Source organism: Zosterops lateralis (assembly GCF_965231275.1).
Source record: "Zosterops lateralis genome assembly, chromosome: 3".
In the NCBI taxonomy this organism is placed as follows: domain Eukaryota; kingdom Metazoa; phylum Chordata; class Aves; order Passeriformes; family Zosteropidae; genus Zosterops; species Zosterops lateralis.
This window is the reverse complement of record NC_139764.1, coordinates 14971065-14991894: the sequence shown is the minus strand read 5'-3', so window position 1 is coordinate 14991894 and position 20830 is coordinate 14971065. Positions and strand designations below refer to the sequence as shown.

Sequence of the window (20830 nt, the reverse complement as noted above, 5' to 3'; positions counted from 1 at the left end):
ACTTCCGGGTCGATGGTGTCACGTGTTTTCCCACTTCCGGGTATGGAAGTAACGTGTTTTCCCACTTCCGGGTTTGAGTGTCACGTGTTTTTCCACTTCCGGGTATGGAAGTCACGTGTTTTCCCACTTCCGGGTCGGGAAGTCACGTGTTTTCCACGTGTTTTCCCACTTCCGGGTATGGGAGTCACGTGTTTTCCCACTTCCGGGTATGGGAGTCACGTGTTTTCCCACTTCCGGGTATGAAAGTCACGTGTTTTCCGACTTCCGGGTATGGAAGTCACGTGTTTTCCCACTTCCGGGTCGGGAAGTCACGTGTTTTCCCACTTCCGGGTATGGGAAGTCACGTGTTTTCCACGTGTTTTCCCACTTCCGGGTATGGAAGTCACGTGTTTTCCCACTTCCGGGTCGGGAAGTCACGTGTTTTCCCACTTCCGGGTATGGGAAGTCACGTGTTTTCCACGTGTTTTCCCACTTCCGGGTATGGAAGTCACGTGTTTTCCCACTTCCGGGTTGGGGGTGTCACGTGTTTTCTTACTTCCGGGTATGGAAGTCACGTGTTTTCCACGTGTTTTTCTCACTTCCGGGTATGGGAAGTCACGTGTTTTCCCACTTCTGGGTATGGGAGTCACGTGTTTTCCCACTTCCGGGTCGGGAAGTCACGTGTTTTCCACGTGTTTTCCCACTTCCGGGTTGGGGGAGTCACGTGTTTTCCCACTTCCGGGTATGGGAGTGTCACGTGTTTTCCCACTTCCGGGTCGGGAAGTCACGTGTTTTCCACGTGTTTTCCCACTTCCTAATATGGAAGTCACATGTTTTCCCACTTCCGGGTATGGGAGTCACGTGTTTTCCCACTTCCGGGTTGGGGGTGTCACGTGTTTTCCACGTGTTTTCCCACTTCCGGGTATGGAAGTCACGTGTTTTCCCACTTCCGGGTATGGAAGTCACGTGTTTTTCCACTTCCGGGTCGGGGAGTCACGTGTTTTCCCACTTCCGGGTATGGGAGTCACGTGTTTTCCCACTTCTGGTTCGGGAAGTCACGTGTTTTCCCACTTCTGGGTATGGAAGTGTCACGTGTTTTCCCACTTCCGGGTCGGGAAGTCACGTGTTTTCCCACTTCCGGGTTGGGGAGTCACGTGTTTTCCCACTTCCGGGTCCGAAAGTCACGTGTTTTCCCACTTCCGGGTCGGGAAGTCACGTGTTTTCCCACTTCCGGGTCGGGAAGTCACGTGTTTTCCCACTTCCGGGTATGGGAGTCACGTGTTTTCCCACTTCCGGGTATGGGGTGTCACGTGTTTTCCCACTTCCGGGTCGGGAAGTCACGTGTTTTCCCACTTCCGGGTATGGGAGTCACGTGTTTTCCCACTTCCGGGTTGGGAAAGTCACGTGTTTTCCCACTTCCGGGTCGGGAAGTCACGTGTTTTCCCACTTCCGGGTATGGGAGTGTCACGTGTTTTCCCACTTTTGGGTTGGGGCTGTCACGTGTTTTCCCACTTCCGGGTCGGGAAGTCACGTGTTTTCCCACTTCCGGGTATGGGGGAAGTCACGTGTTTTTCCACTTCTGGGTATGGGGGAAGGCACGTGTTTTCCCACTTCCAGGTCGGGAAGTCACGTGTTTTCCCACTTCCGGGTATGGAAAGTCACGTGTTTTCCCACTTCCGGGTATGGGAGTCACGTGTTTTCCCACTTCCGGGTCGGGAAGTCACGTGTTTTCCCACTTTTGGGTCAGGGTGTCACGTGTTTTCCCACTTCCGGGTATGGAAGTCACGTGTTTTCCCACTTCCGGGTCGGGAAGTCACGTGTTTTCCCACTTCCGGGTACGGGAGTCACGTGTTTTCCCACTTCCGGGTATGGAAGTCACGTGTTTTCCCACTTCCGGCACGTGTTTTCCTGGGGGTGTCACGTGTTTTCCCACTTCACCTCAGCTCTGTCTTTCCCCCCCTCCTCAGGGTTCCCTTGATTGTTTAGGAATTCCATGCTGGGTATTCCTACGAATCCTTTGGTAGGTGAAATCTCTCTTGTACAATCTAAGAGCCAGTTTTGTGCTGTGAGCTTGAAATCAAGAAAAACTCAATCTGGAGAAGGTGGGAACAGTGGATATCAGGTTGCTTCCACACAGCTCTGCGCTTCTGAAGGACTTGAAGAGCTCAGCCTGAAGCAGTGAGCCATTTTCACAGCCACAGCACACACAGGGATGCGCCACAAGTGTCTTCCTGCTTCCTAAACCTCTGCAGGGAAGGGCTTTAGCCAGAGTTATTGCACTGAACCCACGGCTCCTAAGCACAGCTTGACTCTGCTGTGCACAGAGCAACTGCTGCTCTCCCTCTCAGCCCAGGAAAATTCAGCCCCACTCTCCCTGTGGGGAACAGGTGGAGCTCTCGGCTCCCTGCCAGCCTGTTCCAGCTGAGGAATTCCTGCTCAGCTGTCCCCTGAGGGCTGACCGTGGGCACTGGGAGCGCATCTCACCTGCCAAGAGGTTTCCTTTGGTGCTGAGCTGCAGCCCTGCCCTGCTCCCAGCTGGCATTCACCTCGCTGTCACCTCAGGGAGCCACCAAATGCACACTCAACCACACTCACTTAACCATGCTGACCACAGAGAATTTCTAACTTTTGCTTTTCCTCACAGTGGAAAGAGCTTTAGACACCACACAGCTTTAAACCACAGAGCTCTGAAAAACAAAACCAGCACGTCTGCCTCTAAAGCTGCTGTTTTTTTCTGAGGCTGGGCTATCTGGGACCAGGTTGGTGTCATCTTTCAGTGCAGTCTCTTGGCCAAATTCTCTCTTTCCTGATGGAAGGTTAACTCTGGGGTGTGTGACAGAAAATGTTCTCATGGCCAAGGGTTCATGTCATCACAATGAAAACAGAACAGGCTGGAGATTCAAAAAAAATTAAAAGACTGAGTCCTAAAGTTATTGGGTTCTCCTTTACTCTTACAAAACTTCAGTGATGCACTGCTGGAGTCTTTTTCAGACTGTTCATCAGAGAATTTGAAAGACTCGCTGAGTAATTCCATCAGGCAGTGAGGCAGTTCAAACATTGCTAAAAGTAGAACTCCTCATCAACTGATTGAAATTCATATTTAACAGGCAAAAATTGATTAATCTCTAACAACATCATTTTAATTCAACTTTAGACACCTCAGAAGTAGACATTAGAAACCAACAGAGCTCTATTCAGGTCAGCAGCATATGAGGTTTTTGGCCCCTGAGGAAATGGACCAGAGACACTCAGCAAGAGCTTCAGGCAGCCACAGAGTTCTAAAGGGAACGTGACGCTTTTTGTCCCCTGGCTCAGGAGTTGTTCACGTTGGTGCAGAGCTCAGCAGAAACAAACATCATCCCGGCTGTCTCAGGCATCCAAAGCAGCTGTTCCTACAGAAAGGTCTTTGAGGCTCCATTTCCCAGCTTGATTTTACTGACAGCTTCTCCCAGGGCAGCGAAGCATCTCCAGCCTTGCATGGACCACTCACAGCAGAATTCCACTGGTGGATGCATCCATCCATCCCTCCATCCATCCATCCATCCATCCATCCATCCATCCATCCATCCATCCATCCATCCATCCATCCATCCATCCATCATCCATCCATCCATCCATCCATCCATCCACCACTGAGACCTGGGCAGTGCTGCAACCTGTTGAAGTGCTTTGCTTTCAGTCAAGTATCACCTTAAACAAGATCAGCAGTTTTCAAGCAGCCTGGTGCTTGCTTGGCAAAACCCACCTGAGTTCCTGTGAGACACTACACCCCTGTGCACACTGATGCCAGAGGGCTTTGCCTAGTGAGGGCAGCGCGGGGCACCGGGCCCGCGGCACCGGCGTTGCCATGGCGATGAGCGGCGGCGGCGCGCGGGCGGGCGGGGCATGCGCACTCCCTCAGCGCGGGCGGGCCGGGGGGCGGGGCGGGCGGCACGCGCGGAGCGGACCGCGCTGCCATTGGCCGCCGCTGCTGGCGCGCCGGCGCGCGCGCGGGTGGCGCTTGGCGGGAGGCGGCGGCGGCCGCGGGCGCAGCGCAAGATGGCGGTGGAGCCGCCGCGGGAGGCCGTGTGGCCCGAGGGCGCGGGGGCCGAGGCCGGCTTCGTGCGCGCCGTGCTCTCGCTGCCCGAGAAGCCCGACACCACCGTGCGCTTCTTCGAGCGCGGAGACTACTACACGGTGCACGGCGCGGACGCGAGGCTGGCCGCCCGAGAGCTCTTCCGCACCCGCGCCGTCATCCGGCAGCTGGCGGGAGCCCCGGGTGCGTGAGGGGGACACCGGGGGCGAGCGGGGGAGCGACGGGGACACCGGGGACTGGCGGGGGAGCGACGGGGACACCGGGGACTGGCGGGGGGGGCCCGCCTGCCCCAGGCCCGGCTGCGGCCGCCTCGGGTGGCCGGGGGGGAGCGCAGGAAGGCGGGGGCGGTGGCGGCACCGGTAGATGCCCCCGGGAGGCCCCGGCAGCCCCCGGCAGGCCCCGGCAGGCGCAGCCCCGGTGCCCAGGCCGAGGCCTGCGGGTGTCACAGGGACGGGCCCCGGCGGCATCTCGGGGGTGTGAGTATCAGCATTAAAAAGAGTACGAGCTCCTCATACGGTTTTTCCTTTCTATTGTCAGTGATGGGCTCATAGGGAAAACAAAAATTAAAAACCCTAAGCTTGATGTGTCTTCCAGACTGGAAACATTAATCAGGATTGTTGTTGTATTCAATTTAGAAGTTGTTTTGCAGATGCAACCACGTGTCCACCAGCTCCAATTTTAAACCCTCTAAAAGCTTATCCAGCTAAAAGCACAAAACTGCACTTGTTGCTCTGAGGATGATTTCAGAGTACACATGAACTTCAGGTGCTCCCCAGCCCCTGCAATTGTATTGTGTTGTCTCAACTGAAAGAATAAGAACAATTGTGTTGGACAGTCCTACCCTGGGGAAGGGAACATAATTAGGTAGAATTAGATTTTTTACCTGTTTCAGAAAGTCCTGTTTTAACTAAACCCATAAGTTCCTGTGGGTGTGGGAGTTTGCTGTTTAACATCTTTCATGTGGAAGGAGGGAAGAGCCTCAGGTGTGATTAAAGCCTGCTGCTGGAAGAGGGATGTGATAGTCCCTGGTGCTTGTTGTGTCATCCAACTGCAATGTGTCCGACACCAGTCTGAGTTAGTTCCACTTGCCAGGCTGGCAGAAAGCTCAGTGTGCTCAGCCGAACCCCCAGTTTGCTGAGCAGTGGAATTTCCTGGTTCTGTGAGCAGGCTGCTGCTGGAGATGGGGAGGTAGAAGTGGTGTTGCTCCCCTGGGCAGCTGCGTGGAATTGAATTTGTTCAGCTGCACCATCTGCTTGGATGTACAGGAGCAGAAGCAAGGAATTGGTCAATTAGGCACTTTCTAAGTTAGGTTTTAATGTAAACTGTTAATTTTTTTAATGATCTGTTGTTTTTCCTGGATAAATGATGATAAAAGGGAAAAGTCTTGACATAAGTGCTGTGTGAGTGTGAATAGAGGGGCAGGCTTGTCTGTCAACAGAAGCTGCTTGTGCAGAGAAGAAAAGATGTTGTCCAGAAGGGAACCTGTAGCAGACTTCTGATGGTCATTAGAGCAAAATGTGTGAAATATTAATTAGTAACTGAAATCAAGGACATTGTTAGAGGAACACATCCCTTTGTATATAGTAACATACCAATAAAGTGAAATTAGGAATTGAATGTTGTTTTTATTTGGAGAGGGAGTGTGCTTTCTTCATTAGTATTAACCAGTTGAATGTTGTGGGTTTGTGTTGTGTCATGGATTCTACGTTTGTTTCTCTGATATTAAGACAGTGTCTTCTGATGGCTGTTCTTGGGGATTTTGATTAAGAAAATAAGCTTTATGAACAAATTCAGGTATCTCATATATTTTTGGTTTTTTTTTTTTAGGAACTCAGAAGCTTGAGAGTGTTGTGCTTAGTAAAATGAACTTTGAATCCTTTGTGAGGGACCTGCTTCTGGTTCGTCATTACAGAGTTGAAGTTTACAAGAACAAAGCAGGGAGCAAATCTGTGAAGGAAAATGACTGGTATTTAGCTTACAAGGTACAATTTTCAGCCTTTCTTTATAGTTGTGAGATGAAAGGAAAAAAAACCATAGATTTTTCCTGCTTGGAGTTTTAGGATTTTAAGGGATTGATGATGAAGAATCACACCTGATTGTTATGTATTGGTTCTATAGCTGTTATACATATCACTGTATTTTCTAGTGCTCCAAGCTGAAAGGGCTTGCTGTGTGTCCTTGCCATAGGTTGGAAATAAAGGAAACCTGAAGTGCTTTCCTCTGTGTAGGTGATATGTAAAATTCAAGTGGTTAAAAAATAGAATTGCTGTGTATTTTATATGAATGGACTGTTCAGCACTGACTTTTATCAGTTGTTATTTTGAAAGAAAGAAAGAATGTGTGTACGCTCCTTTAAAAATGTATTTTTCTTTTTCTAATAGGGTTCTCCAGGAAATCTCGCCCAGTTTGAGGAAGTTCTCTTTGCCAACAACGATATGTCCACAGCCATCGGGGTTGTGGGGGTTAAGCTGTCTGCTACTGATGGACAGAGGGTGATAGGAGTGGGCTGTGTCGACACTACGCTGAGAAAATTGAGTGTTTGTGAGTTCCCAGATAACGATCAGTTCTCAAACCTGGAAGCTCTACTGGTTCAACTGGGCCCAAAGGAGTGTGTGCTGCCAGGAGGAGACACTGCAGGGGAGATGGGAAAACTGAGACAAGTAAGGGAACCACTGTGGCTGACAGATGAGACCTCTAAAAAGATCAGTTCTGGTTTTTTAGCCAGGCTCTGATTTGTAGAAAAATGAAAGACCAATACCTTAATTCAAAGGAGTTTTGATTTATTAGTACAGAATGTATTATTCATTGATTTATTTGCCCTTTAATCAACAAAAATTCAAAAATCTTGTCTGTCGTTCCTCTCCCTGCAGCCTAGAAATTAAATAAATAGCACTTCAGGGTTTGCTTCTATGTGGTCAACATCTGTCCCTTAATATATTGAAATTAATTGATAACTGTGTGTGTTTGTGAACAACAGGTCATTCAGAGGGGAGGAATCCTGATTACAGACAGGAAGAAGGCGGATTTCACAACAAAAGATATTGTTCAGGATCTCAATCGCTTGTTGAAGTCGAAAAAAGAAGAGCAACTGAATAGTGCAGCACTGCCAGAGATGGAAAAACAGGTGAGCAGTGTTGAAATGCCTCCCTTTCTAAAAAGTGCAGTGGTGTGTGCACCTGATGTGAGCTGATCTCTACATTCTTGCTGAAGTGTTCAGCAGTTCTGTTCAGCTTGGGTCTGTGTCAGAGCTGGATGCCAGGGGTCCTGAAAGAAATAGAGAAAACCATTCACTTCTCTCTTTTAAGCAGAAGCTGTGGTAAGCAAGTAGACAGCAGAAGAGGTGCCTTGTGTTCATAACCTGTCTAGCCTAAGGACTGAAATACAATACTCTGGTTATTTTGCATGACAGGAAAATTGGTATTTGAAAACAGAGTAATGTTTATGATAATATTTTTGTGTTGTCTTATGGCTTAAGTATATTATTTAGTGCCTGCATATTTGTTCTTAGCTGCAAACAAGAGGCAATTTGTTGAGATAAACAAGTTTTAAAATGCCCTTCACTGCTGATGCTCACTGCAGGTGTAAGGTTCAGAATTATCCTCCTTTAATGTGTCATTTCATAACAGATTAGAGTTGTTTGAAGTGTGTTGCAGCTGAACAAGTCAGTCATGCTACTGCCTCTCTTTGGTGCTGGCATTCAGCAATGCCAGTGCAGTGAGTCAGATCAGATGCTTGTTCTGGCTGAAAACTAACCCTGAAACCATGTCCTGAGATGATCCAGCATATCTCATTTATCTGCAGTATAACTTGTTTGGGTTCCTGAGCTGGAAACATACTGATAACAGCTTTGGAAAGCTGGCAAGGTGTGCAACTTCGCATTTTGTTTATCAGATTATGCAGATGTCTCGTGTGTTGCTCTTGCACCTGCCTAGAAAGACGCTGCAGCACTAAAGAATGTCCCTATGGAAATGAAGTCTTGTCAAACAGGATGAGTCTCTCATAGCCCTGCCAGAATTGACATGGCTCAAAGTCTTCCCCAGCTGTAATTTTCTGGGAGCATTTATCAAACCCTCTTGGATTTCAGAGTGTTTCTGACTAGAATGTGATGTGGTTTTTTTTTTAAAAACCCTTCAGGTTGCTGTTTCATCTTTGTCGGCTGTTATCAAGTTTTTGGAGTTGCTGTCAGACGAGTCTAATTTTGGACAATTTGAACTGACTACTTTTGATCTTAGTCAATACATGGTTCTAGACAATGCAGCTGTTCAAGCCCTCAACCTTTTTCAGGTAAGAAATACATACTTGAGTTAGTAACTGGTTTACAATGTACTGAATTACTTAGCTGCTTGATAATGAGCCTGACTGCCTAACTGCAATTCCTCGGATCCCGATTAATGGTGACTTCTACATTTTAGCTTTGTTCTCAGCCACTCCCCTGCAATGTATGTTTTGAACATTTAGATACTCTTACCACCTTTTAAATTTATTTTAAATGTAGAAGGGGAGAGAAGATCATCCAAGAGGTAGGAAGTGGCCACAGTAGTGCTGTTCTTGGGAAAAGAATACAAACCGGAGTTAGATGGCGTTAGTGGAACATGTAACACGTGGCAGGAGCAGTGCCAGTGGTGTCAGGAAGGGAGGGCTGGCAGTGAACAGGACAGTACTTGAGAACATTCTGAAAGCACCATGTCATGCTAACTGTCATGTTTTGATGTCAGTTTTACCTTTTTTACACACATTTTTTACTAATCCAGACAGGCTGACAGACTCTTTCACACCTCCTGCTGAGTCTGTTTTTCTGCTTTGCCCATTTCTATCGTTACAGGAAAATGTGGACTCAAAGTGGTGTGTTGTATCAGCTTTTCTCCTCTATTTCCATATTAGTAAGCCCTGCTTTATGATCTTTGCATGGACCTAATCTGCTTACATTTCAGATTTATAGGAAGAAATCAGATTATGCCCCCTGTTTACTTTGGAGGAATTTCTGCAGGAAAACAGAGCATATGTTCAGCATCTGAGCTGGTTAGCCCTGAAGAGAGATGTTCTGAATTTTTAAATATATTTCTTTAAAATTTCCTCCTGCTGAGTGCCTCTCTAGGGAATGAAGCAAAAATTATGTTTCTCCTCAAGCTTTATGGAGAACGTTCTAGGAAGTTCTGTTTTAGCTACATTCCTTTACAAGTCCTAGCAGGTGTTCAGTGTTTTGATCGCTGCTGTGTCTGTCTTCAGGGGCTGTTGTGAGCTTTGGAACAAAGGTTTTACCATATAGGATGTTAGGATGTGTGTGTGGAGGTTTTTGGACAGCAGTAAAGCAAAGTCAGACTGTTTTGTAATTTGAGTTGCTCTGTGAGGTGTGCAGGTAAAGCTCTTACAGTGCAGCAGATGCAGTTGGTTATATGGAATGTCCTGTACCTTGAACACTGGATGTGCTGAAGTAAGTTATTTGTGTATAATACATGTAGGTATTCTCTGACACTTCCTTACATTCAGAAGTTTTTAGTATGTAGTACTGTCCAGAACTCTGAAAACAGGCCCATACACTTTCTATATTAGAAACTCCAGGGGCTGAATGTGTCAGTGTTCCTTTTCACAGCATTCATTACCTGTTGTTGTGGTTCTAGTTCTACTTGCAGGAGCATCCACACCCGCTCATAGTTGAGTGCTTGTCTGCTGTTTTAATTGCAGCTTTTCTTGTATAGAGAGGGTTGAGATTTTGATTTCAAAGTCAAGAGTTGAAACAAACTTGTTTGTTCAATATTAACCAAAATTTTTGCTTCGTAGCTGTTTGTGCGAAAACCAAACCAAACCGCAACAAAAATGCCCAAAAGGCTGTCTGGAGTCCAGCTAATATTAAACCTGAATTATAGGTAATGAACTATAATTTGAACAGAGCTAAGTTTATAGGTATTTATAGCACTGCAGAAATGATTCTGGGGAGCTTGAGAGAATTCAAGTAACTTTCTACTCCATTCTCTTGTGTCATTCCTCCCCTCAGCATCCCGCAAAGGTCTCAAAGTAAACCCCTTGAACTCAAGTCCTGGTTTTTGCTGCTTTTTTGTGATGGACAGGGCCCCTGTTTTTTGACCTTAAGAAGAGCCAACTACCAAATATGTAGGTGTATTTCCTCTTGTGCTACTCAAAGTGCAAACTGCCCCATGACTTACACCTTTGCTGTTCAGTCAGGATTGATTCCAAAACAGACAAACCTATTCCTTCTTGCCGTGTTCCAGGGACCAGAGTGTAAGTACTTCTATGCTGCACTGTTCCATTTACCAGTTTTGGTGGGTGCCAAGTTTAATGGAAAAACCCCATGTTCTGTTCCTGTATAGCTGTGTGTCATTCAGTGTCAGTCAGTAAACTTCACTAACTAATTTTTTTTCTTTTTTTTTTTTTCCTTTATCTGTTTTTTTCATTCTTTCCAGAGTTCTGTGGAAAATGCAAATACTGCACAGTCTCTAGCTGGATTACTGAATAAATGCAGAACCCCTCAAGGACAAAGACTAGTTAATCAGTGGATCAAACAACCACTTATGGACAAGACCAGAATTGAAGAAAGGTAACAATATTATGTGTTTAACAGACTTAAACACATTAGTAACTATTTTATATAAGGCCCTTTCTTTTTAAGCACAGAATGCTACAACTGAGAAACAGTAGTGGTTGGAGTCTTTTATGTGCTACCCTGTAATGCATTGCAGTTAGAGCAGAATATATTTTTCCTTGAGATGCAAATTGACAGGCTACTGTTAAATTAAATGCTTTTTACAATTATACATTTTAAAGAGGAGGTACAGTATGTTTAGGTGATCTGAATGATTCTGTGCTACAGGCTAAGGCTGTGCAGCAGCCACTTACTGACTGTTCATATGTAAATGCTCAGTCTGTATAATAATATTTTGATGTCACTTCAAGTTTACCCGTTTAAAAGAAAAAAATCAAGAAAACACCCAAACAATTAAGCAGCTGTGACATCTTCCTGTTCCCAGAAGAAAGCTACTTTATGTTGCAGTAGGTCACTCTAATCATGCCTAGATAATGTGGTTTTTTTTTTCTTTCTTGCCCTTTGATCCCGCCCTCTGTCACTGTGTGGCTGCCCTGCCAGTAGATAACGTTATCAGTTGATAAGAAGCCTTAGAGAGTCTGGTAAATCTCTGCTGAGAATGTACAGATAATTCTCAATCGTTCAGAAAGGAAAACTGCAAAGGCTGTGTTTGTCTTGAGTGTGTTCACCATGCAGATACAAGTTATATGTTTTTTAAACCACTCCTAAATATAGCTGTGTTCTTACAATCTAAACCAAAATTCCATGCAACTCTAGCAAGCAGCAGGTTAATGCATTACAAAATGTATATTAAAGTGTATCTTGACAAAGCAGAAGAGGCTGGAAGACTGAATTTAACTTTGATAGATTCTCTGAAGCTCATATTTCAGATAAGGCATTGCAGATATGTCTGTATATGCTGTTGGGGACAGATCCCTACCACCAAAAAAAGAAATCTTGGCATGGGCATGCAGATATTTAAATAAGTTACGCAAAGAGTAGTTGTGGTTTAAGTCCAGCTGGCAGCTAAGCACAGAGCTGCCTGCTCACCTCCCTGGTGGAATGGGGAGGAGAGACAAAATCCAAAACACAGCACTGTAGCAGCTACTGAGAAAAAATAAACTCTATCCCAGCCAAAACCAGGATGATAGTTTTCTCTCTAGATTTCTGGAGACTGAATTATTCTGCTTCTCTTCAACAAGTTTTTCTGCTTTTCCTAATCATTTGCAGAGTAGTTTGTAGTTATTTGATCAGAGCCCACTTAGAAATGTTATTAATGTGATGCTGAAATATTTGTTGCCAGGTTTATTGAATACTGTATCTTACTCTTGCATGTGTTAAAAAAACTTTCATTGTTAGTTCTTGACTAGGTACCCGAGATCATCTGTGTCTGTTGGTTTTGGATCCTAAGATTTGAGCCAAATTTAATTTTACAATTTTGTTGTTTTTAAATTTATGAAAGTTAGAACTCCCGTCTTGTAATTTTCTTAAAGTAAACATTAGAAATTTTAAGTTTTGTGTGACATGTTTGCTTATTACTGTACATCAGAAATCTTCCAAGTTTGGAAGAGACAGTATTTTCTTTATAAAACTGGGGTTGAGTTGTAGGCAGGAGATGTAACTTGACCTGTTTTGTAGAGTTACTGTCACCTCTGTGTTTTGTGTAGCGATTCTGTGTGGCCAATGTTGGCTGCATGTAGGAAAAGGTATATTTAAAAGAGGAGAGGAGTAACTAAATGGAGTTAAGCTCTTAGTGAAACTTGTAAAGGTCAGTATATCAAAGTGTTACAAATTTGAAAGAAGTCCACTGATAACCTCCTGTATCTTGCCCAGCTGCAGAGTCCTTGGAGCTGCAGTTTGTTAAAAGTACTTTTCTTTAACCTCTACTAATGGGCACTGAAATACCATAGAGGTATGGTACTGAAATTGAAATACCATAGAGGTATGGTACTGAAATTGAAATACCATAGAGGTATGGTACTGAAATACACCTTTCCACTTTATTTTGCTGCATTCTGTCTGAATGCATCTTGCTTTCACGTATTACTTGGATGAATTTAATTCTCTGAGTTAAAAGCAATGTAATTTACTTCATCTTCCCAAACTTCATGCTTTTCAGAGGATGTAGGACTGTTCTTTTTTTAATCCCAGGGAACAAGTATGATAAGAGAAGCTGTAAGTAGGGCTGGTGAGATGTACTGACAGATTCAAATATCATTTGAAAGATACGCAGTCGCCAAGTTGTTTTCTGAAGACTTTACAGTATATTGTGGCTGTTTTAAGGATTGCAAACCACAGTTCAGGTGACTTGAGAAGGAAGTACCTGGACTGTTCTTTGGTCTCCTTTGTCGTCAAGGGGAGCTGCTGATTGTTTCTTAGCTTGAAGTGTGCCATGTTGAAGGACCCCATTTAACACTAACCAGTGTAAAACTCCTCTAACCGAGCAGAGCAGGCCAAGCTGGACTGATGTTCAGTGGCTCTTTTGAAGGAAGCCTCTTGTTTTGCTTTTACAGGAGGTATTTGACTTAACTGTTGTCTCAGGAGCGTCTGAAAGTTTTGCTTCTTTTCTTTCACAAGTTAGGCTGTTGTAACCCTCTGTTCAGACCTGCAGGTGGTGCAAGTCATCTTTTGGAGATAAGGGAATCCACTTCTCTCCGTAGTTTGTAATCTGCAGTGTGTTGTTAACCTGCATGGATAAACGGAACACAGAGAGTTGCATCAGCAATCCATATTGTTACAGTAACAGCACAAATGAAAGTACATGGTGCAAATACTTCAGATAAAATGATGTTTACTGACAGGAGCAGTTCCTGATGAGAACTGAGAAAACAGAGGCTCCTGATATCTGCCTGTCTTGGGGTTCTGCCAGTATCCGGCTGGTTTTCCTTGATTAAAGAAATAATTATCAGTCATAAATACACACAATACAGCCCTGCTTCTCCTATGTGGTATGTTTAGAAGGCAGGTACATGAGGTTCTTGCTCCTTGTCTCATAGTCAGCATATTTGAAATTAAAAGGTAGTTGCAGAGCCAGCATGTGCAAATACAAATATTAATTGCGTAACCAAAGTGACTGCAATACAGCAGGCAGCTTCAATATGTCATGTTTATTCTTCAGGTACTGGAAAGTCTGAGAAATGTGGCACAGTGTAAAATAATGCTTGTTCTGTTACGTCCTGAGAAGAGAGTTCATGCTGAATATATTTAATTTTTTTTCTGTATGTGGGATAAACTCTATCTGACATTTATACACGCCATAAAGAAAAGATTCCAGCTCACCTTCTTAGTCCTTTATGTATACTGTGCTTGAACCTCTTCTGTGCCTGTGTCCCATGGTGGAAGAGATGCAGGGGTCTCAGAGGAGTTAAAGGCTGTACTCAAACATCACTAATCCAAACCTATTTTGAGCTTTTGTCCTGTGTTTCTAAATATCATGCTGCATGGAGGCCACATTGTAAAAACAAATCCTGTCTCTGGCAGAGTCAGGAAGTAATAGATCTGGGAAGCTCGAGGTGAATAAATGGCTAGAAGGATAAAACTTCCAAGTTTGTAGAACATTTTCGTGCATCATGATTATTAAAGTAACAGTTTGTTTAAGAAATAAAGAAAACCCAGCCCTAACTTGTAATCAAAGGCCCTGGCTCTCTTGGAGCAGCTTGGGTGAGACATGAGGATGGTCAAACTTGGAATGTGTGCTCAGAGGTGGAGGGATCTCTGTTCTTGCTCGGTGTTTTCCTGAGGTTAGCCTTGTTTTGAGCAGGGGCTGTTACCAGAGGCCTGCAGTTCCAGTATGAATTGTTTTGCAGTAAGTTTTCACTACTTCTGTGTTCTTTTCTAACCTGTGGCTGTCCCTGCAAAGTGCTGCAGATGAGCTTTGTTGCTTCTGTCATTCTGGTTAGCAGCTCTGCAAAGACCTTTGGTGCTTTTCTGAGTACAGGGCCTCTCCACAGGCACAGACTGATTCCAGGTAGCTGAATTAGTAGTGTGTGGTGGCCTCTGTCCTCATTAGGGGAGGGGAAGATGTGACCAGCTGGGAGGTTTGTCTAAATAAGTTCGTTAAAATGCACTTTAGTGTCTCTTGGGAAGCTTCTGAAATACAGGTTGAATCTGAACAGATTTTGAAGACAGAAATGTGACTTCTTATTGTCATGGAGATCATGATGCAATAAATATCTCCCATGGAAAAAGTTGTAATTCCAGTGACATGCAAATGGTGTTGGCTTCCAGTAAGCTTCTAGAAATGTTAGAAAAAGGTCACTTCTGTCATTCCAAAAGTTACCATCACTAAGTTCCCTAGAGAAATGTCTGGAACTTGAAGCTCTTAATGCTGCTTCTTTAACTCTCTTCACTATTTACTTCACCTCTTTACTGTTTTCAAAACTACTGATTTACCTCTATTTTCGTTTTGGTTTGCTTGTAAACCTGAGGTTGACATTGAGTGCTGTCTAGAGACATTAAATAAGAGCTCTGCTAGTCAAGTACACATCACACAGGCCATGTCTCCAGGAAGGAATTGCTATCAAAATCCCAGGCACTCAAAACCTATTCAAAAGCTTAGATTGTTGTGTTGCAAAAGACTTATTTTTAATTTTCTTGTCTGAGGAGCCTGAAAAAAAAAGACTCCTTTCATGACACCTTCAGGTGTGGGAATGCTGATGTTGGTCTTTGTATTCTACATGTTATCCAGATCGTTTGTCTTCTGGGTCAGGGATCAGCTATCAGTGTTGCAAATATGTAAATTACAGGTGGCATTGAGTGGTGCAGCACTGGCTCAGGTAGTCATAGTATCTCCTAGTTGATACTTCCAGCTCGCCCACTTCTTCCTGACAAGTCCTCACTTGGTGCAAAATAAATAGAAGTATTAAGCTTTTAGTCATTTCTTTTGTGTCTGAATTTTGAGGCTCAGCAGAAATGAAAGTCAAACTAAAATTTGATTGAAATGTCAGATTGGTTCTCAGACTTGTAAGACACGATGAAACTGCTATTTATTTGGGGAAATGTGAATCTGTAGCTGCCATACTGTTCTTTGGCTCCCATCCTGCCAAAATGAGCTTGGATGGCACTTACTGCCGTAGTTAAATTTTGCTTAGAATCTGTGTTTATATGCTCAGGACTGTATGGAAACTCACTATGCACAGGTGCAAAGGTCTCAGGTTTGTAACAGTGTCCTTGGTAGTCACTGTTTTGAACACTGCATACAGGAATATGGTGTTTTCTCTGTGAAAGAACAGTGACCACATTATTGTTTCTGCTTTGTTTAATTTATGTCCAAAAACATTAGAAAGGGGGCATGTTAGGACACTGCAGTGGAAACTCTTGCCTTGACTTGTAATTTAATTTAATTTATCATGTGTGAGGATTGTAAGAGTCTTTAATGTTTTGTTGACATACAGTTTTGAGTTTCTTCTGTACAGAATGAATGCAAATGAAGAAATATTTTTTGAAGGCTAAGAAATAGAACTTGTTCAGTATGCTCCTGGTTTGCACAAGATTAAAGAAATGCACAGATTAACAATTTAAAAGGGTATTAATGTTGATGGAGTAGTGTAATAAATGTAACCTCTTAATTTTTATAATGTAGGGAAACTTGTAAGGAATAAAGCACAAAAGCACCTTTCCTCAGATGCCTCTAGTCTTTGAAGACCATGCAGTAATACAGTTTTATCACTGGATCCCAAAATGCCATATTTAATTGAAAAGCAAGACTGGCAGAAAACCTCCATGGTTTAAGGCATTAAGCTGGGAAACAGCCTCTGCTGCTTTCCATCTTGAGTTTCTCTGGAAGGTTTTGGGTGGAGCAGTTTCACTGTGTGGGATTAATGAAGGTGTCCATGACTCTGTAGTATTTGGTGAGTTCTTGCTCCATCCTCTTCATTGTTCTTTGTTACCATATAAGAAATGGAGCTTTATTAGGAATTGTTAAAAGATGGCCCGTTGTTGTTTTGTCTCAAAGCCTAAAGACTGTGGTGTTCTTGTCTTTATTCAAATTAGGATCTTTTTGCTTTCATGTCCTTGACACTTGCTCACACTGTCTGTTCTGTATGTAGGGTTTCTTTGGTCTTCAGGATTTAGGGTGAAGGTTTTTCATTTGGTTTTGACTCTTGTGCACCATGTAGCAGCCTGTGGCCCTGAGTTGTTTCATGGATGGCTCACACTGTCTGTAACCACTTTAAATCAAAAGGTTCAGTCATGCTTCCGTAACTGGACTGCCACCTGTTCCCTTGTAATTGGCGCTGGTGTTCCCGTAGCTGGCTCGTTCATCTTTTGGTAGGGAGTTTATCGTGCTTAAACAATCGAGGGTGTCATGTTGGATGGCAGATAATCCAGAAAAACTCAGCAGTTGCCAAAAGGGGCACTCCATACCTCCTACTTCTATATTTTTGGTCTCACAGCTAAAGATCCACTTTGATCTGGCTTGTTCACCTGATGAAAACTAGTCCATGAAAAAGTGAGGAAAATTGTCATCAAAAATTGATCCTTTTGCTCCTCTGCAGCTGATCCACAAGCTGCTGTTATCATGAGCATCCTAAGTGCAGGTCAACAAATACCAGAAGCCAGGATTTGTTCAGATGTAATAACCTGACTTGAGTTTGCTTTCTGTTGGTGCTTTGGCTGTTTTAGAGATTATGCCAATTGATTTATGTTGTGAGTTAGATTGCCAGACTTGTTAGAGGAGGATAGAAGGGATATCTGCCTGTCCTTGGATTGGAATAGTGAATCTGTGAAATGGAGCTGTGCACTACCATTGCTCAATAAACCTGCTGCTTTCCTGACAAATTTGCTGTGAAGATGCTATTTGAATATTTTTAGCTCCTACAGAAAACAGACAATGAAAATTTTATGAAAGAGACTATATGCATGGAAATAAACATTGGGAAGACAAAAAATATGTCTCTGACAAAGATTTTGTGAGATGCTTCTTGTTTTATGAGCTATCCTCATGCCACTTTTGTCTCTACAGTTCCTTGAGGGTAAGAGACTGCTTAGTCCAGCAAGATTGTGATGGGGTTTGAGATGGGAAAAGATTTGCTCCGTTGAATATTCAAAATACAACTTTGCTGTTAGATACTCTGTTTTTTTTTTCTTCTATAAACATGCATGTTTAAAAGTTGGGAACACTCTATTGTTCTGTGGTGTGTTACTATAAGATGAGAATTTCCCCTTTTTATGCCAGTTCCTTTTCTGTGGAGCTGTTTAATTCCTTAAGGGTAATAATTTTGTTATTCCTTAACTGTGAAAGAGGCGGAGAGGGGAATCAAATCTAAATAGTGCTGTTACATAAAACTAGTTTGAGTGGCAGTTCTTGCTAATAATTAGAAGTACTTTGTTCTTATTTGAGAAATACAGCTTTTGGAGAAAGAAAGTAATGGTGGATAGTGACTGTAAGTATGTAATGCACCCAGGCTGAGGAATGGGAAATAAAAGACATCTGGTTGTGGTTTGAACTGTGGCTGAGCTGATTGTGGAGGTGTAGTTTGGCTGAACAAGTGTATGAAAGTTTCTTTAGAATCTAGACAGGAGCAATCATTCGTGTTTTAAACATTCAGATATTTTCAGGACCTGAGTTTTGTAGAGCCGGGGCTGGTCTGCCATGGAAATGTGGAGTAGTCCCAGCTGTGACATGAACCCTCAGCAGGAGTGGTGGCAGGGAGATGTCTCTGTGTCCCTGCTGAGGGGCCTGGGTGGCCTTCAGTCTTACCTGGAGAGAAACAGTGGGAGCCCTGGCAAGCTGTGGTCACCTCCTTCCTGCAGAAATGCTCCTGCAGACTCCCCTCTGTACTCCTGTGAGACACAGCTCACAGCCTGCAGCTCTTGGCCATGGGAAGGGTGGTGGCTCCATGAGGAGTGCTGCCAGCCTTGCCTTGAATGATGGAAAGATGATTCCTTTTCTTCTCTTTTCATTACAGGGAGTTTCAGTGCCTGCCCTACAGTCCTGCAGTTCCTGGTTAGCTCTGGCTAGAGGAGGCCAAGCAGAGCTCTGCTGGTGTGGTGCTGCTCTATGCACGTTCTTCAGCATGATGCCAGGCACTCCCTTCCCTCAGGGTCTAAAAATACTGCTGTTGCAGCAGTCTGCTTCAGGAGCAAAGTCTTAATTGCATCAAGTGGTACTTTGCTGACAAGAATTAAGACCAAGTATTGTATTTTTTTTGCTGAAGGAGTGTTTTCTTCTTTACTTTGCTTGATCTGCTGAGGTTGGAAAGTTCCTAAGCACTTGTGCAAAAACAGTGAATTATTGGTAACATCAGGCTTGGATAAGTATCTTGGGAGGAAAAAAATCCAATGTTGTTTTAACTGCTTTTCCTGATAATCCTGTTCTGTTTTTTGTTCTGATCTTATTAGCTTGCCTCATAGTCAATACATACAGCTTTCAAATCTTTGCTTGATTTTTATAAAAAATAGTTACTTTGTTCCTAATACCCCTGATAGAATCCCAGGGCTTTAATTTTCTCTCTCGCCTTTGACATAATACTCAAATAGTGTATTCAGAAATTCAGGTAGGGTGGTAAAGAGTCTGTTGCTTCCCTGATCTATATGAATTTTATGTTATGTAATATAACTGATAGAGAGGAGTGTGAACTCTGTTCATTTGGAAGGCTGCATTTATTTGAATTACAAAATTTATCTGTTAATACACTGTCCTGAAGGTAGAAATACCCATTATTGTTATCATGGTAGGATGGTTTAGAGACTAATTAGGAAAACTAGAAAAGGCATGAGACAAATATTTAAATGTTGCTTTCTCTTACCTTGCTTAATATTGCAGGTTTAACAGTAGGGAGCCTGATCTGTCCAGCTGCTTAGTAGCACACTCTGTACCCAGAGCTCTGGAAAGTGTGTGCAGTTTGATTACTGTGACTCTCCTAGGGTCTAAAGCTGCTCCTCAAACCTTGGATTCTGTATTACAAGGGGTTATACTTCAACAGGGCTATGAAAAATAGGATATCCATGAACTCTTCAAGTTACATTTAAGATTACAAGACAATAGCAGCGGGTTCTGAAGAGCTGCACTGTTATAAAGGAGTGAAAGCCACTAGTTAGTGCTAAATACATTCTGAGGGCTGCAGATATGTACCTGCAGATTCCTCAGTTTAGTTCATCTAGAACTTGAGGGAGAGAGTATGGCAGGTAGAAGAGCAGTGGGTAGCACCACTTCTCGTGGTGGCAGTGCTGCTTTCTGCCAGCTTGGAAGTGTTGGTGGGACTGGGGATCGAGGGCATTATTTCCTAGCCAGTTTAGGCAAGCATCAAGCTGGGCTTGTCCACAGCTGGCAGGGCCACCCCAGGGTGGAGCCAGAGGTGAAAAGCAGACACAGACACAGCAAATGAAGATATGTGTTTAGGGAGGGGGCTGCAGCTGGGAGCATCACCCTCAGTGTCAGGCTGAGGTACCACAGTTGCCTTTCCCACACTGCCAGGTTTTGTTCCTCCTTGCTTAATGGCTTGTCTGTGTAAAGAGCAGGACAGCTTTCCAGCTCTAACACTGAGCCAGGTATGTTTGGTCTCTCTGGCTTTTTTGTTTTGGTAGAGGGGAAGTTTTGAAAATCTGTTTGGGTCTAGAACTGTGAATGACTGCAGAATCTTTCAAGAAGCTAGGGAGACCATCAGAGTCCAAGGAATGCTGTCATCTTACTGGGGTGACAGTAAGACATTGTCTTTGTAGGAACACAGACATTACAGGTGAACTGTGAAATGCATCCCCTTGGGGGGGTCTTAGTTCTTGGTTTGCTCTTTCTGTTAATCTAATGTATTCTGCAATATCTTTTCATTTGTTAAATGCCTGTAATGTCTCATCCCTCACATAAAACGGTAATGCACTTCAAATTCTGAATTGAGGAAGACTATACACTGTTGTAGTTCTTCACTATCGTCTTCAAAGTTTTCTTTTGTAACCAACTGTCTTTTAGTTTAGCTTTTTGGGGGTGTTGAGGTCGTGGCAGTGGTTTTCAGGGAGGAAGGCTGTGAAGTAATTTGATAATACAGAAACATTGTCATGGCAGGAGGAAACAATGACAAAGTTGCACTGTTTGGGCAAGGGCGGGTGGGAAAGAGATCTTGAGCCATTTAGCATGGAAGGGAATCCCTGTGAAGGTGCAGGCTGCTCTCTTTGACAGACAGTAGGAAGAAGTCTTGACTACCTGGGTACAAACCTCTCACCTTGGGATTGCCTGGGTTGTCTGGTTCTGAATTACAGGCCCTCGTGTGTCCACACCAGTTTGGGAGAGCTGGAGGAGAGCTTGC

At 43.8% G+C, this 20830-nt stretch overlaps 1 protein-coding gene across 1 annotated transcript in view; it reads left to right on the top strand.

Annotated features, from left to right (window-relative positions):
- Positions 1 to 4032: 4032 nt before the first annotated feature.
- The window catches only part of MSH2 (mutS homolog 2), a 43053-nt gene continuing 26255 nt past the window's right edge, over positions 4033 to 20830 (top strand). Inside the window, exons 1-6 of the mRNA XM_083856953.1 lie at positions 4033 to 4237; positions 5882 to 6036; positions 6436 to 6714; positions 7032 to 7178; positions 8189 to 8338; positions 10474 to 10607. Coding sequence (XP_083713079.1) covers positions 5917 to 6036; positions 6436 to 6714; positions 7032 to 7178; positions 8189 to 8338; positions 10474 to 10607 — 830 coding nt within the window. The 5' untranslated portion in view covers positions 4033 to 4237; positions 5882 to 5916. The remainder of the gene's footprint in view (positions 4238 to 5881; positions 6037 to 6435; positions 6715 to 7031; positions 7179 to 8188; positions 8339 to 10473; positions 10608 to 20830) is intronic.